General features: G+C 39.9%; 1 protein-coding gene across 1 annotated transcript in view; it reads left to right on the plus strand.

Annotated features, from left to right (window-relative positions):
- ARNT2 (aryl hydrocarbon receptor nuclear translocator 2) overlaps window positions 1-14,481 on the plus strand; it is a 107,442-nt gene that overhangs the window by 22,429 nt on the left and 70,532 nt on the right. The window contains 2 exon segments of the mRNA XM_037394360.1: window positions 3,376-3,487; window positions 9,573-9,620. Coding sequence (XP_037250257.1) covers window positions 3,376-3,487; window positions 9,573-9,620 — 160 coding nt within the window.

The following is a 14,481-nucleotide window of genomic DNA, read 5'->3' on the forward strand; positions in this document are numbered from 1 at the left end:
CTTCTTTTTTTTTTTTTTTTTTTTAATTACCAGCTCCCTGGAATACCTCTCTGCCACAGTATTTCTATCTGAGATTCCAGTCTATCAGTGTCTTTTCTCCTCTGTCTTGTTTCTTCCCGAAGCATGCAGACAGGTAACTTCTCAAGTGCTTAGTCAGAGAAGCAGCTGACTATTCCATCAAATTTTTTTTGTGGCTCGGACTTCCCAGATTGGCCCTCATGTTTTGAGGTAACATGTTTCTACATTTGTGACCAGCACTTCTTTATAAATGTAAAAATATCATCAACGACCTCATCCTTTTAGATGCTTGCAGATGAGTAGAGGTGCAAGTAATTCAGGAAGCAGCTTAGATCTGTTCTGTTGTCTCCCCAAAAGTTCTTGCAGCCGGCAGCAGGGAGTTGCTCTGTTTGTAAGTAGAGTTTTTACAGCCACAGTCTAGTGCTTACACTTCTGCACAGCCGTCCAGCTTTGATGCAGCTTCCAACACCCAGTTGGCAGCAGCTGAGCCATGGGGTCACTTTGTCAGCTCTATCCCCGAAGCCCTCCTGTAGTGCTCTGGTGTCACTGTTTGTGCACCGAGAGTCTGTGTGAGGTGCTTCACTGCTGCTCTGGCTGCTCTCGCTGAGGCAGGTCAGGTTCTGGGTGCTCCATGCTCCTTGGTGGTGTTGTCCTTGGAGTTGCTTTCTTTGCTGTATTTACTGAGTGGCTTGAAAACAGACCCAACCCTCCTGGTTTCTCCATCTGCGGAACTCTAAATCTGTTGAGTCAGGAACGGAATCTTGGAAACCTGACTGCTTTTGTTAGCAGTGTACGTCCACCCTTGAGAGTCTTACGAAAGCTGCAGTAGGTCCTACAATGGCTGGTGTCTCTTTGGCATGGGAAAATCTGAAGTGGAAGGGTAAATTTGGCATCTGAGACGATGTGTGTGCAGGTCTGTCACACCTTTAGACTGTTGCATAATGGAAGGTTTTCTGATTTGAAGGGCCTGAAGCTTTCCTCCCTCTTAATTGAGCTTTCACGTGGATTAATGTGTGTGGATCCCCTGATTATTATTTTTTTTTTCTTCTTGTGCTTATATCTTGGCAATGAAAACTATTGAAGACATGCTTTTTTTCCTTTCAGGTGTTTCTGGACGCTGATATAACTGAGCCTGTGGGTTGGCCATTCTTCCAGCCTTTGTTTGTTTTCTTTTTTTCTTATAAAAAGTACACAGTTTCTGTTTTTCCTTACTAATTGAAACTTGCTAATGACCCTAACCTCTCATGTCTTCATACATTAAAGGCTGAACATAAGAGCAGAAAACCAATTCATTCTGCCTAGCCACAACCACCTAAATTGGACAGGACATCAGATCAAAACTGTCTAGGTCTCCCTGAGTCGTCAGTGGTGAGAGCAAGGGACCTGTAGAAAGAGTTTTACTCAACCAGTTTTGATGCACCTCTGAGCATGGGATGCATAGTAGTGCAGGGATGGTGCTTTGTTTCCCTTTTAGTGACCTATAAATTTACCTTAAATAATTAGCTTTGACTTTTAGACTGTTAAAAGTAGATGAATTCACCCCATGGCCTTGGTTTTTCATCAGCTTTGATTGAGGAAAAGGAGGTTACCAGGATTTCTCATCACAATTGCAAATACTTTTTTTTTTTTTTTTACTCTCTTAAAATACTGCTCAGAGTTCATCTGAAATTGTTTTACAATTACTACTTTAAAAAAAAATCTCTCTGTGATGATCTCTACTGGCACGTGTTTCTGAGTGGCAGGGATGCTTTGCAGGTAGATTTGTTACGGTTTTTACCATGTGCTTTAATAAATGAGTGAGCAGAGCATTTCGAAATGACCTTTGATTCTAACCATGAAACGTGAGTTTGAATGTTCCAAGTGAATTACTGGCATTAGACCTCTAAGGGTACTTATTCTGGGAATAGTAATTTACCAGTTGTTTGGATGCTCATGCTTTTATTTGTATGGAAATATGCTAATATACATTAATGTAGTGTTTCCACATAGCAGCAGCTTTAGACACAGTGGGACTTCCCATGGTGTGCTGATGTAGGCAGAGGTCTCACTGTTTGTCCTTGCACACTTTGTTGAAAAATATTAGATGAGTACTTTGCTCTGTTGCTTTTTAGTTGGAAAGGAGTTAATAAAAGTAAATGTACTAGAAGAAATTCATGAAATCAGTGAACAGATGAAATGTTATTATTTGAAATGCATAATGTTGCATAATGGATTTATAGAAAGTGTGGCAGAGATTAAGTGCTCTCCAGACATAATGAAAGAACATGGATTCCTGTTTCTATAATTGAAGTTCTTTTGTACTTATCTGTTGGAAAAAAATGGCAAGATTTTAAAACAGATTTGCTTTCCATTAGTAAATATATTTATCTGTAGCTTCATATACTCTGCCAATTCAAGAAACACAAAAAGGAAAAGCTGGAAGGAGAATGCATTTTCTTTCAAGATAATTCAATGTTGTAACTATAGATTTTACCTGCAGAGTGAGTATATCTGCATTAAAAATGTTTTAATTGCTTACGTAGTTTACAAGAGTTGCACAGAGGCAAAACATGCTTAACCCATGGGACAGGAGGAAAGGGTATGAATACATTATATTCCACTTCTTTTGAAGTGTAATGAGCTGTTATTAATAGTTTGTAAAAGTGCTTGCCATTAGCAGTCTAAAAAACATTGGTTAAGGTGTGCTCTTGCTGTTCCTCAAGTCAAAGTTTTGAGGTTTGAAGATCCATTAACCTGTGGCTGTACCCAAAGCACTGGCAGAGGGACCAGTATCAGCCTGGATTTCAGGTTGGGTACTGCTTGGCAAGGCACCATGCAGAGATGCAGAAAGCCTTGGAGCTCTGCTAAGTTCAGTCTGGTCTTCAGAATGCCACCAAAATACAAAAACCAGTGTCACCTGATAATTCTTCCCTGGTCTAAACTCTTGACCCCGGTAGCAAACTGAGAAGCTTTTGAAGTTTTAGTTTTCTTGGTACCCACGTACAATGATCCGCAGCTCATTTGTCTTGGGAGGTTCAGCTGTGCATTTCTCTACAGGACAGTTTAACTGTTGTAAAAGGTTGTTGGCCTTCATCTGACAGCCCCTCAGAGCAGTAAAATTAGAACTATTAGGTAAATTGGAATACAGAGGCACCTGTATGGCACTCATATGGCTGTCGACAGAACTGGACTTCTTTTAAGGGAGCTGTGAATTTGCTGGTCTTTTCATGGAGAGCTTTAGTTTTTCTTAGAAATAAAAGAAGGCTTCTCTGCTATTTTTGAAAGGACCTTCTCTGATGTTGTCATCACAAGTTTTCTCCTTGAAGTAATGGCTTAAAAGTTTTTTTCCCCACCTCTTTCCCAACCTCTGCATTACAGAAATGGCATCAGATATTCCTGGCTCGGTGGCCTTGCCAGTGGCACCAATGGCAGGCGGACAAGTGAGAATGGCAGGATCCATGCCTTCCAGAGGGGGAAAGCGACGCTCTGGGTAAGCCATTTCTTTTTTTTTCAGGTGCTGAAAATGGAAATGACTGGTATTGAAAACTGAAAACGTTTCTGGTTATTATGTAATGTTTATGTATGTGAAACTGCATTATGGCTTTTTTTTTTTCTTCTCTTCAATGTATCTGCTCTTCCTGCAAGATCAAACTTGCTGATAGCATATTGTTTGTATTTTGCATGCTTCAAAAAGACTTCAGGTTGGGCAAAGCATCAAGAACAGAGTTTGGATCACGTGGCTGTTGTACGTGCAATGAATGCATATTGCCAAATCTGTTTAACCTTAAAAGGTTTTATCATGTGAATGCAGGTAGTGAGATGTGTTTTTACTTGCACATGAAGGCTTATCCAACTTCATCTGAAGTTTGGACTTGGAATCTCTCAAATAGAGGCCTTCTGTTAAAAAGTGTTCTTTATAGTCCCAGGTACAGAAATAACACAAGCAGTCCACTCTTCAGAGACTGTGGTCTGCATATTCTAGGTCTCACTGGAAATGCAGCATAGTCCTTCTTCTGGGAGAAAGGCCCTGAATCAAGTTCAGCCCTCACACTAGCTTGAGGGCTCTGATAAAGAAGAAAATTTGTTTTATCCACTTCAGAGGTTGGTGTGGTGTAGGGATAGTTTTTCCACATCAGATGCTCTGTGGCAACTCATACTAATCCTGCGTTAGAAGAACAGCGTAGCAAGAGCTGCAGAGGGCAGAAAACTACTCTCCGGCATTACAACCCACCCTGTTTTATCAAAGGTTTGGTCACAATAATGGTCTTTAAGTTCTCAGAGATACCTGATCTGAGAGTGCCTGCAAAAAGAGATTGATTAGTCTTATATTTAGCCCCAAATATGACAGTGGTAGGGCTTAATGGGAATTGGTAGTGTAGTAAAATCTTCACTGATGGACACCTAAGGAAAGATTTTACTCCAGGTGAAAACTACTCTAGGGATTGTTCACCAAAATACATTGCCAGTTTTAGGGTCTGCTGGAGTCTCAGTCCTGGAATGAATTAAAAAGGGAGAGCATGGACGTCATTTTGGAGTGGAGCTAAGTTGGTGTGAAATGAATGGTCAGGTTGGTTGTTCTGAGGGGGGTTCCTTCAGATAGGACAATCAAGAGATTTAGCCCCACTGACTCAGCTTCATAGGCTGAGCTAGCTGTATGACTGTTAAATGAAAAAGCCTTTTCAAATCTGCACTCAAAAGAGAAAAAGTATTAACATCTTTTCGTTGCTACATAACATATATAGCCTGTGTACTTTTGACTTGCAGGGTAGTTGATCTCTTTTTGATCATAAACCATGTCGACTGCAAATACCAGTTTGCAAATTACAAATTACCGTTACCAAGGGTTGATGCTGCTGACTGTGAAATCTTTTGATTATATGAATACTGACTTGGTATTAATTGAAGCTATGCTTTAACCATTGCATTTTAAGTATCATCATCTATTGTGAGAAAGTGGAGTGGGGCGAGGGTGGGAGGAACATAAAATCAAATTATTTTGAATGTATTAACATGCAAATGCAGTGAGTAAGTGTATAGATTGCTGTTATACCCATACGTGGTATTTTATCTGTGGCACCGTAGCTCTGAACTAATAGCCCTTCTCCAAGCCGGAGCTGAGGGTGCTTTTTTTGTTGTTGTTCAGTGTATATGTATTCGACCTGAGGGAAAAATGCCTGCTGTGTCTAATTCCTCCTAGCTTCTCTTTGAACAAAGTTGCAATGAACACTTGGTCCTTTCATTACTGTCCTGGTGATACATCTTTGTACACCTAAATCCTTTGGCAGTTTAGAAATGAATGCTTTGTGTCAACATAAGGAATGTAGCTAGTGAACACAGCCATCTTTTCCAGCTCTGTTATCTCTGGAAAATTGTTTCTTTTGCTCATAATTGCTGAGCAAGCTGGCAGAATAATTGCTGTATGGACTTGACTGTAGATCAGTTGCAACTCATTGGCTAGCCAGGAGGTTGTCCTGCCGTGTAGGCATTCAGCTTCATTGACAGCTTGGAAAAATATTTTCCTTTCTATAATTTATACTATATTTTATAGAAAAAAGTGACAGCATAAGGTAGGGCACTGCAGTGGTCAGTGACTACCTTAGATTAATGGTAACATCAGTTCTTTATTTAAGACGGTTTTTCTTTAGGCTTTGCTGTATTAAGGATATGGGGCTTTTTCACCTTCCTAGGTTATCTGTGCTTGGGGAGGGGAGGGTTAGGGGGGTTTCTTTGGTTGGTTGGTTTACAGTTGCATTGGCTTTGTTTCAGTTCAGCATATAGTCTTGTACTTTTCTCTGAATGTAAGATCTGGGGATATATCTGCTGGATATCAGCGCACCAGCCTCCCTCCCTGGTCGTACCCCCCAATATTGTACAGAACAAAAGGCTGTAGTACAGATCCCCGTCTGCCTCTCAGCTGCGTCTGCTTCTCATCAGTCCTGCCTGCCCCCTTCCTACGCTGTATAATCATGGCAAGCCCCTTTTGACATTTCTTGGGAGTTTTACATATAATTTTGTGGCAATGTTTGCATCTTCTCCCCTCTCGAATTTTTTAACCTGTGCAGGACCACCTTGCTGGAGGCTGTTGAGTTTTTGGGGGTTTTTTTGGCATGAAATGATTCTAATTAAACCCAAGCAATTTTTAAAAAAATAGTTTTGTCACAGTATTTATGGTAAACACACATCTTTTGAGGAAGATCTATTTTCAACAGGTACCTTATACATCAGGGATTTTTTTTTTTACGATTGATGTGAAAATGTATGGAAGAGAAAACAAGATTTATGCTGTCTCTTCAAAACAAAAGAGCATAGTGCAGCTCTTTTTTTAAAGTCTCTTTTTAATGGGAATTTTAAATTAAGATAAAAGATACTCTTTCTGAAACTTCTGAAATGATGTAATTTGTCTTCTTGGAGGCTGCTTCTACTGTTCAGCTAATGCGCAATATATTCTATCTAAAGAGAAGACCTTATCTGTCAGGGTATGAGAAGTTTGTTGGAATATTAATTTTATGTGTTCTGCTGTGTTTTGCTAAACGTTACAACTGATTCCCCATCTTTCATTCCGCTTTGCTATAAAGCAGACACAGTAGTTCAGTCAGGACATTGGAATCAATGGCTTTATACCTGAGATTTTTTTTCATGTTTTGAAGGGGTTTTCTCATTTTTCACAGTGGAATATAAAATTAGGAAACATGTTTATTAAGAAAGATGGGACAGAGGTAAAAATACAACAGCAAGTGTATAAGTATTGACATTTTTAATGAGCTTTATGTTTAATTTCTTTTTTTTTTTAATAATCTTGCATTTGGAATAAAGGCAATGTCTTTAGGCATTTTAACAAAGCAAAGGCATTATTTAAAGATTTAGTCTGCTATAGTATGGTATTGCACCCTGGGCACTCTGATTCTGCCGTGATGAGCCCGCTATAAATGCGGTAGGTATCACCTATGGATATTAACCCATTAAGAACTTATAAGATGAGAAGCTGATATCCAGCCATCTAGATAAATAGGTGTGGTAGTCCTGCTTACTCCTTTGGAAGTACGTATACCGTGTGAGCAACAGGATCAAGCCTTAAACTGTTACCGGCTTCTCTGTAATTCTCTGCCTTATATTCCAGTAATGACAGACTAGACTAAATGCAGTAGAGCTAATATTTGATTTTTGGGGGAAAATCCATCTCTTAGCACTCAGTTGGAGTATTTGGCTGGAAGCTAAGAAAATCTATCAAGGCATGGAATCTCAGTGTATTGGAGGGGAAGGAAAGGATTAACAAAATTAATCTACTCCCAAATTAAAGCAGTGTCTTATTAAATGCCCTGAAGAAAAGGCTCTTCCCCATAGGCATATATATTTTCTGCGGCCCTTTTCCCCGAGTTTGGAACTGGAGGTTTCTCTCATTTGTATTTCGGTTGGCAGTGAATCCAGTGAAGGATGTGCTTGACATGATGCTTTTGTGAGTGTTTTCCAGTGGAGCCAGCCCAGTAGGTAGGAACAGTGGAATTGAAATAACTCAGAAGTTTGTTCTGGAATGGCACCTATAGGCACGTTACTATATGTAGGGAAGAAGCAGGTAGGTAAGAGGAGACCTTCAGCTAGATGGTTATGTGTAAATGTTGAATTGCTGGGAGTATTGTATATGCAGCAGGTCTTGCGAAATCCAGGCTGCTGGTGCCAGCGCTGAAGGCCATGTTTGGGGTGACAGGTAGTGGCATGTCAGCTGGGTCCTGGCTTAGCTCAGACCCGTGGCACGAGTGAGGGTGCTGGCTGCTGGAGGGTGGCGGCGTTCTGCACAAAGTGCCTGAGACATTGCTGATTTTCAAACAGAATTTGGTGGTAACTAGGTGAGCAAAAATGAAATTTATAGTGAAATGACGATTGTGTGAACTTAATCAAATTAAATAGATGTCTTTTGTAAGACTTTTGGGGGGAAATGGTTTTCTTTCTGCTTCGTCCAGAAATGAATAATTACTCTTACCATCTGGAGAATGTTGTTGTGACCTTTCTAATACTACTTCCAATTCCTGTGCTTATTTGCTGCCCTTGTCCTGATTGTACATAGATTGCTGTGATTCAGGCACATCTTTTATGGACCAGTCTGTCTTGGTTATCAGAGTTAGGAAGCAAGGCAGTACTGCCTGAATGGCACTCATACTTCTTTATGCTGATGTAGTTTTAGAGTGCCTTTTTACATCATTGTTCCCACACTCTGAACATGGAAATCATTAATTTTTAATTGGGAGGGATTAATTTTTTACTGAGGTAAATATTAGTGTCACTTTGGAGGGTTTTGCTTTTAATATGACTGTTGTTAATGTGAAGAGTGTTGGAGACATGGAATCCATAATTGTATGACATTTTATTACACTGAAATGTAAGAAAGCTGAGTGTAACAGAACCCCGACAAAACTGTTTGTGTAACAAAACTATGATTTCCTATCTACTCAAATTTAAGTGACTGATCAAGGTCTGTATATCATACTAATGTATTTTCTCATTAAAATAAATACACTAATACAATAATTGTGTATGATAATTTTGTATCAGCTTGGTTCTTAGTCTCCGTTAATGTCAGAGTCATGCCCTTGTAATTGGGGTATACATTTGTCCACCTCTTTTTAAAGGTATAAAAGTGTATAAAATGCTTTGGAAATTATGCTATTGCATAACTTTGTAATGACTTAATATCAGTGGGAAGGAGACAATCACACTGCCTAACATAGGAAACTAATTTAGGTGGCTAATTTAGGAAGTTAATCTTCCTACTCTCTCTGTTTATGATGTGAAGAAAGAAATTCCTGGTTTTTGTGGCTCCCTGGAGGAGCCTAACTGGAGGGCTGGGATTTGGCCCAAGGAAGAGCTCATCTCTTCCACTGACTTAAGAAGAAGGTCTGGGACATAAACCAGGTAAGTCAGGTGCATGGTAGCCCCATCGGTCATTTTAATAATGACCACAGGAATACCACGAAGTAGTTGCCAACTGCAGACTGGCTGGTAATTCGTGTGAAGTGATCGGTAATATAGGGCAAGTCTAAAGAATGTACCCCAGTTACAGTCAATAGTGGTGACGTAGATAATCCTCTTAGCAGAGAGGCTGTGAGTTTATTCTGCTCTTTCTCTAACATGCTTTCTTTAGACTGGGGCAAGAATAGTGGCCTGATGTTTATTATAAGGTACAGCATTAGAACTTTATTTTCTTTAGCCTTAATTTCGGTCCTCTAACATAAAGTCCCCACTAATTTCTGTAAACTCCTATCAGGCCTAAGAGATATTACTTCTGACTATCTCACAAGAACTGCATTTGTTTAGTATTTCCTTTTATTTGTTCATTTTAACAGTGCAGATTTCAGTGGAGAACAGTGATTAATTATTTTTTTAAAAAACGTGTACTCCTTGTATTCCTAGCAGCTGATGAACTACTTTTAGGGGTCTGGAGAATATGAGCAAGACTGGAATCTACAGTTGTAACACCTCCCAGTCAAAATATAAATCAAACAAGGTTGAGAACTGCTGGCTTGAATGTTCATGTCACCATTGCCAACGTCACAATTACTGATATGGAAATCTTGCTTTTACAGAATGGACTTTGATGATGAAGATGGGGAGGGACCCAGCAAATTTTCAAGGTGAGCATTTACAAAGAGTTGGCTGAATCACTGGCTTCTTTCAGTGGAGAACGACGGCTGTCTCACTACTGATGTTTTAAAGTCAATATGAATATGGCTGAAGAGATTGCCAACAACCTGACCCAAATTCTAGTTACTGTTTTTATCAGCTTCCACTGCAAATTAGGCATCCTGGCAGAAATCTGCCTAATGTAGTTACTGGCTTACAAAACTAACAGTGTGTGTCATAATTTTGCTCTGCAGCTATGTCAAATGAGAAAATTTGTGATTTGTAGCTTATTTCAACTGCTGTAGATGAACTTTGGTTATTTGGCATTGCTGAAGTTGTCTTTCTGCCACTGAAAATGAATTATATTTTGAATTTATTTCAGATGTTAACTGCTTGTTAAGACAATATGACAGAGGTGTGGATTGTTGGTTTTTTTTAAGATTAAAGGTCATTATGTATCATTAGGTGTAACTGAATAGTGAAACTTGCCAAAATAAATGTTAATTACCATGGAATAGGCTAGGCTAGAAATACAAACAAACATTAAAGCATCGTTGCCATTTTTTCACTTTTCCTTTTTTTGGTCACACTGCATTTTTTTCATTAGAAACCCAGCAGCTGCAGTGAGGGGCACATAACTTTGAGGCCTACAGATAACCGCTGATTATCCAAATTTTAACTGCAGCTCTGTAGCAGCAGCCGTATTGAAACACAGCTGCCACCACAGGGTTTTAACAAGATCTTCCTAGTCAGTCTGAAAGATAAGTACGCTGAAGGTGTGTTGTAGTGCTGTACCATAACCTACTGGACAAGACCAGCAGCACCCCTGTTTAGCTGATGTCATTTACAGAAAGGATATTCCAGTCTCAGGTGTTAAAACTAGTGATCTGAGGGCTAGTTCTAATGTTTGCTAGAAGACATATGTTAAGGGAACAAGATTTGTGATGAATGTGACCCGGTTTGTGCCTGCATAAGTGTCAGGGTTTCAAGGCACACTGGTGCATGTGCACTGGTCAATCTCCATCCTGGCTTCAGGCTTTCAAAGTCTGGTGGTGGGGAGAGCAAATAATTCCATTATTTTTATGGCAGAGGTATGCTGTGCGGTGCTTAGACTCAGTTGATTTTAGATGTCAGGTCAAAATCTGATATTTAAATCTTAAATGCTGTAAAAACCCTGGATTGTTGTGCTGTTAGAGAGTACAGAAAAACAGTGCAGAGGTGCCCAGGGCCATGTTCAGACATCTTCTTCTAGTTGTACCCTCATTTTAGGACTTTTCCCTTCTGCAAATTGCTCACATGACTGATTCCTAGCTTGTCTCAGTCAAAATTACTCGGTCAGCAAAGAACTGCTGTGTAGATGTTTAAGCTAACCCAGCTGGCTTTGACTGAAGTGCCTGAAGAAGCGTGCACACAGAGAGGTCAGCTGGGAGACTGGAAGGGAGAAAACAGTAGCTGGAGGCAATAACATCTTCAGCCCAGCCAACCAGACAAGGATGAGTAGACAAGCCCCAGGGTAGTGGGAGCGGAGGAGGTAGTGGTGTTAGTACGGTACTCCACGTGAGTTAACACATCTTGCTTCTCAGGGACTTCCAAGCCAGCTCAGGTATCTCTGCATGGCATCTCATTGTCACACGGAGGTGTATGCATGTACTTCTCACCTAACGGCATGTGGCCATTCCTCATCGAATCTGTCTTTTTGTTTAAAATTGTTTGGGCCTAGCTGTTCTCTGGGCAGAGTCAAGTGGAATAAAGTGGTATTTTCACTTGAATGTTTTGAGAGTGCTGGTGTTAAACACAACATAGAAAGAAATACAGCTCAGAGTCCTGCTTCAGTTTTGTCTTCAGTATTTGAATGACTCTTGGTGAGGAAGGAAAATACGAAACCTTATAGAGGAGCTTGCACAGCTGGGGTACTTAAAATTAGTTTTAATTCATTTGAGAAGAAAAAAAGAAAAAGTTCATTATTCGTCTTTTAGAAGAGAAAAGATGCTTAATTATGCTGTATGACTTTGTTAGCTAATACATGGGACCTTCATAGGTACTCTGTTCTAATAAATTACATCATTTTGGAAGGCATAAATGAATACAAAATCTCACGACTACTCTTGAGCAGTAATACTCTTCACTTCTAGAAAAGCCATTAACCTTATGTTTATATGTTCAAAACCTACATTTTCTGTTTAGGAGCAGGCAGTTTTGTTTCTCCAGAAGCAAGATATTTTTCAAACAAATGTATCTCTTTGTTAATCTGCTAGCAAAATCTAATTTCAAATGTTTAGTATGTTTTTAGGAAAGGGAAAGGAGGAGCAGCATGTCGTTTTTTTAGTCAGATGTCTTGTTGCTGCCTGTGGCTGGGACAATGCTTCAGGAAACAGTGAAGCTTTAATCCCATGGGACAAGAGTCCCATTGATCTGGATTTCCTCCATGAAGTTGTGCTGATACACCATACATAGTTGTTTGGACGTCTAAAATCTGTTGATTTGGGTGGGAATGAGGTACCTGTTTATTTCTAGGAATTTAAGCCAGTTTTAATTTCACTTCTATTTACCCAGCAGTTTCATCTGCCTGACTGGCTTTTGCCAGTCTTCCCAACAGACGGTACAGTGTCTGTACCTGCTGGTGTTTTTTTCTGAAGGCATCCTTATATAATGCATTGCACTTCAGCGTGTGTCTGCCCTCTCATGTTATCTGTAGACCATCAGTGCCCTCTGCTGAATGGAGTGAGTTGTGGTTGCAATCTGGAAAAGATACAACTCTTTCACTTCCAACGCAGCAATGAATATTTCATGGACTGCTGTTGATAAGATCTCAGTGGTGTTTTATGTAATGGTGCTGGTTGTTAAGTTTCCCAAGCAATGAGTGTATGTCAAAGTGTTTGCGTAAATCCACTGAAATGTGTCCCCAACTTTTTTAAATATACAAATGAAGCTTTTGAATCGGCATGGCTTGGAAGTTTCATCAGACTACGTTTTCTTTGCTTTATCGTTCTCATGCCTTCGTTTTTCTTGCTGTTACTTGTAATAGTTTGCAGTTGTGAACCTCTTTGCTTTCTGCTGTGTTGACTATCATGCAATGCATAACCCTTGTGGATTTACTTACTATCTTTCGTTTCTAGGTATGATGGTGATCAAATCTCTGGTGATAAGGAAAAGTTTGCAAGGTAGGCGTGTTCTGTAGAGCTCTTCTGCTGAGACAAAAGAGGGCGATGTTCGTGTCCAAAAAAATCTCAGTACGTGTGCCTTAGCTTAGAGAGCTGGTTATTTTGTTTCTAGGTGGGACGATGATCAAAGTACTGCTGACACAGAAAGAATGGCCAGGTAGGAAAAAGGAAAATCAAATATGGTTTGCCCCCAGTTTTATATGATGCCGTTCTGGCTGATCAAAAGTCAGGGTTGGCTGATTCAAAAATGCTTGAAATCAGAAATACTAACCTTGGATCTAAGTGAGTTTGGATCAGCTGCTGCAGTTTCCCAAAGTCTAACACCCCTCCAAAATTTCCATACAAAAATGAAGTTAGAAATGACAGAATTAGGACATCATTCTATATACATGTCTATGAATGCCAGGGTTCCTAGGGCAGATGCTTTTGGAAGAGGAGACAGCCTCTCTTTTTTTTCTTGTAAGGGTTTAAATTTGACCTAGTTTCAGGAAAGTTTCAGGGTTTTGTTTGCTTGAATGTTTTCATGGCCAGATGATTAACATACTATTACTTTCTAGCTTTTATAATCATGAACGGACTGTTGGATATTCTTCTCTTTCTTCTCAGGAAGTTTTGCAGTCACTTTGTTTACTCTTTATAATGGTTATTTTCAATGTTCAGGAGCATTAAAATACTTTAGTGGCAGGCAATGTAATATGTATTTATAAATGTAAAATATATGTTGAATATATGTGTTCTTTGTCTCTCTCTTTCCTTCTCGGTCACCGCTTCCATGAAAATGCTGAACTTAGAGCAAGCTTTTGTCATGTAAACATGCATTTTTCTTCCCCTTGTCCGTATTTATCTGCATGTATATGCTGACATGTACACACGTGTGCTGTTATGTACATGTGCACTGTCGCACAAGCTGTTCTGCTTGTGTATGTGTATATGATCCGTTCCCACACAGGTACTGTTTTCTCATACATCTGTGCAGACCCACACAAAGGCTGCTTATCAGCCATTTGAAATGGAAAGGTTCACTATTACAGTGTGATAGATAAGTTAAATAAATAGTGACCTTAACCAAGGGACTGGCTGTAATTTACTGAACATCCATAAGCTATCATTGCAGGGGCGCATAGCTGGATTTCCTATCAGACAGTAAGCACGGGCATCAGTAGGAGTAATAACTTTGCATGCAGCCGTTACAAGTGGTATTTCTGGAGACAATGCCTCGTGTGTAACACCTATGTGTGCAGGGGCAGGATGCACATTGTAAAGCAGGTCAAGCCCATGGGTTCCTCTACTTGAGGAAGCAGCAGCTACAACTCAGATTCTTTTCTGCATTTTAAGAAAAGATTCATTATTAAAAGTAGCCAAAAAGCATGCCGACCCTAGCTTTACTTTCATGATCAGTCTTTGTAACAGTCAGCTCCAAAGAATGTTGCGATTTCTTTTAATGTTGTGTTGCCATACCGGTCAATGCTGGTGGACTCTCCAGGTGATCACCTTTCACATCTTGTTGGATCAGCCAGCGATCCCACAAGAAAATGCCATGCGCAGCTCATTGAAATCAGTGGAAGATGCTGCTTTGACATCTGAAGCATCATGTACCTGTTGTGTACTTGTATTTAGCTGCCACCTGACAGGTACAGTATGAGCAAAATAAGTGCTAGGCACTGAAGTATTCTAGGTCCATTTGGACCATTTCAGGTGTATATATTGGTGT

This window comes from Falco rusticolus, chromosome 7, assembly GCF_015220075.1.
Source record: "Falco rusticolus isolate bFalRus1 chromosome 7, bFalRus1.pri, whole genome shotgun sequence".
Taxonomy (NCBI): Eukaryota; Metazoa; Chordata; class Aves; order Falconiformes; family Falconidae; genus Falco; species Falco rusticolus.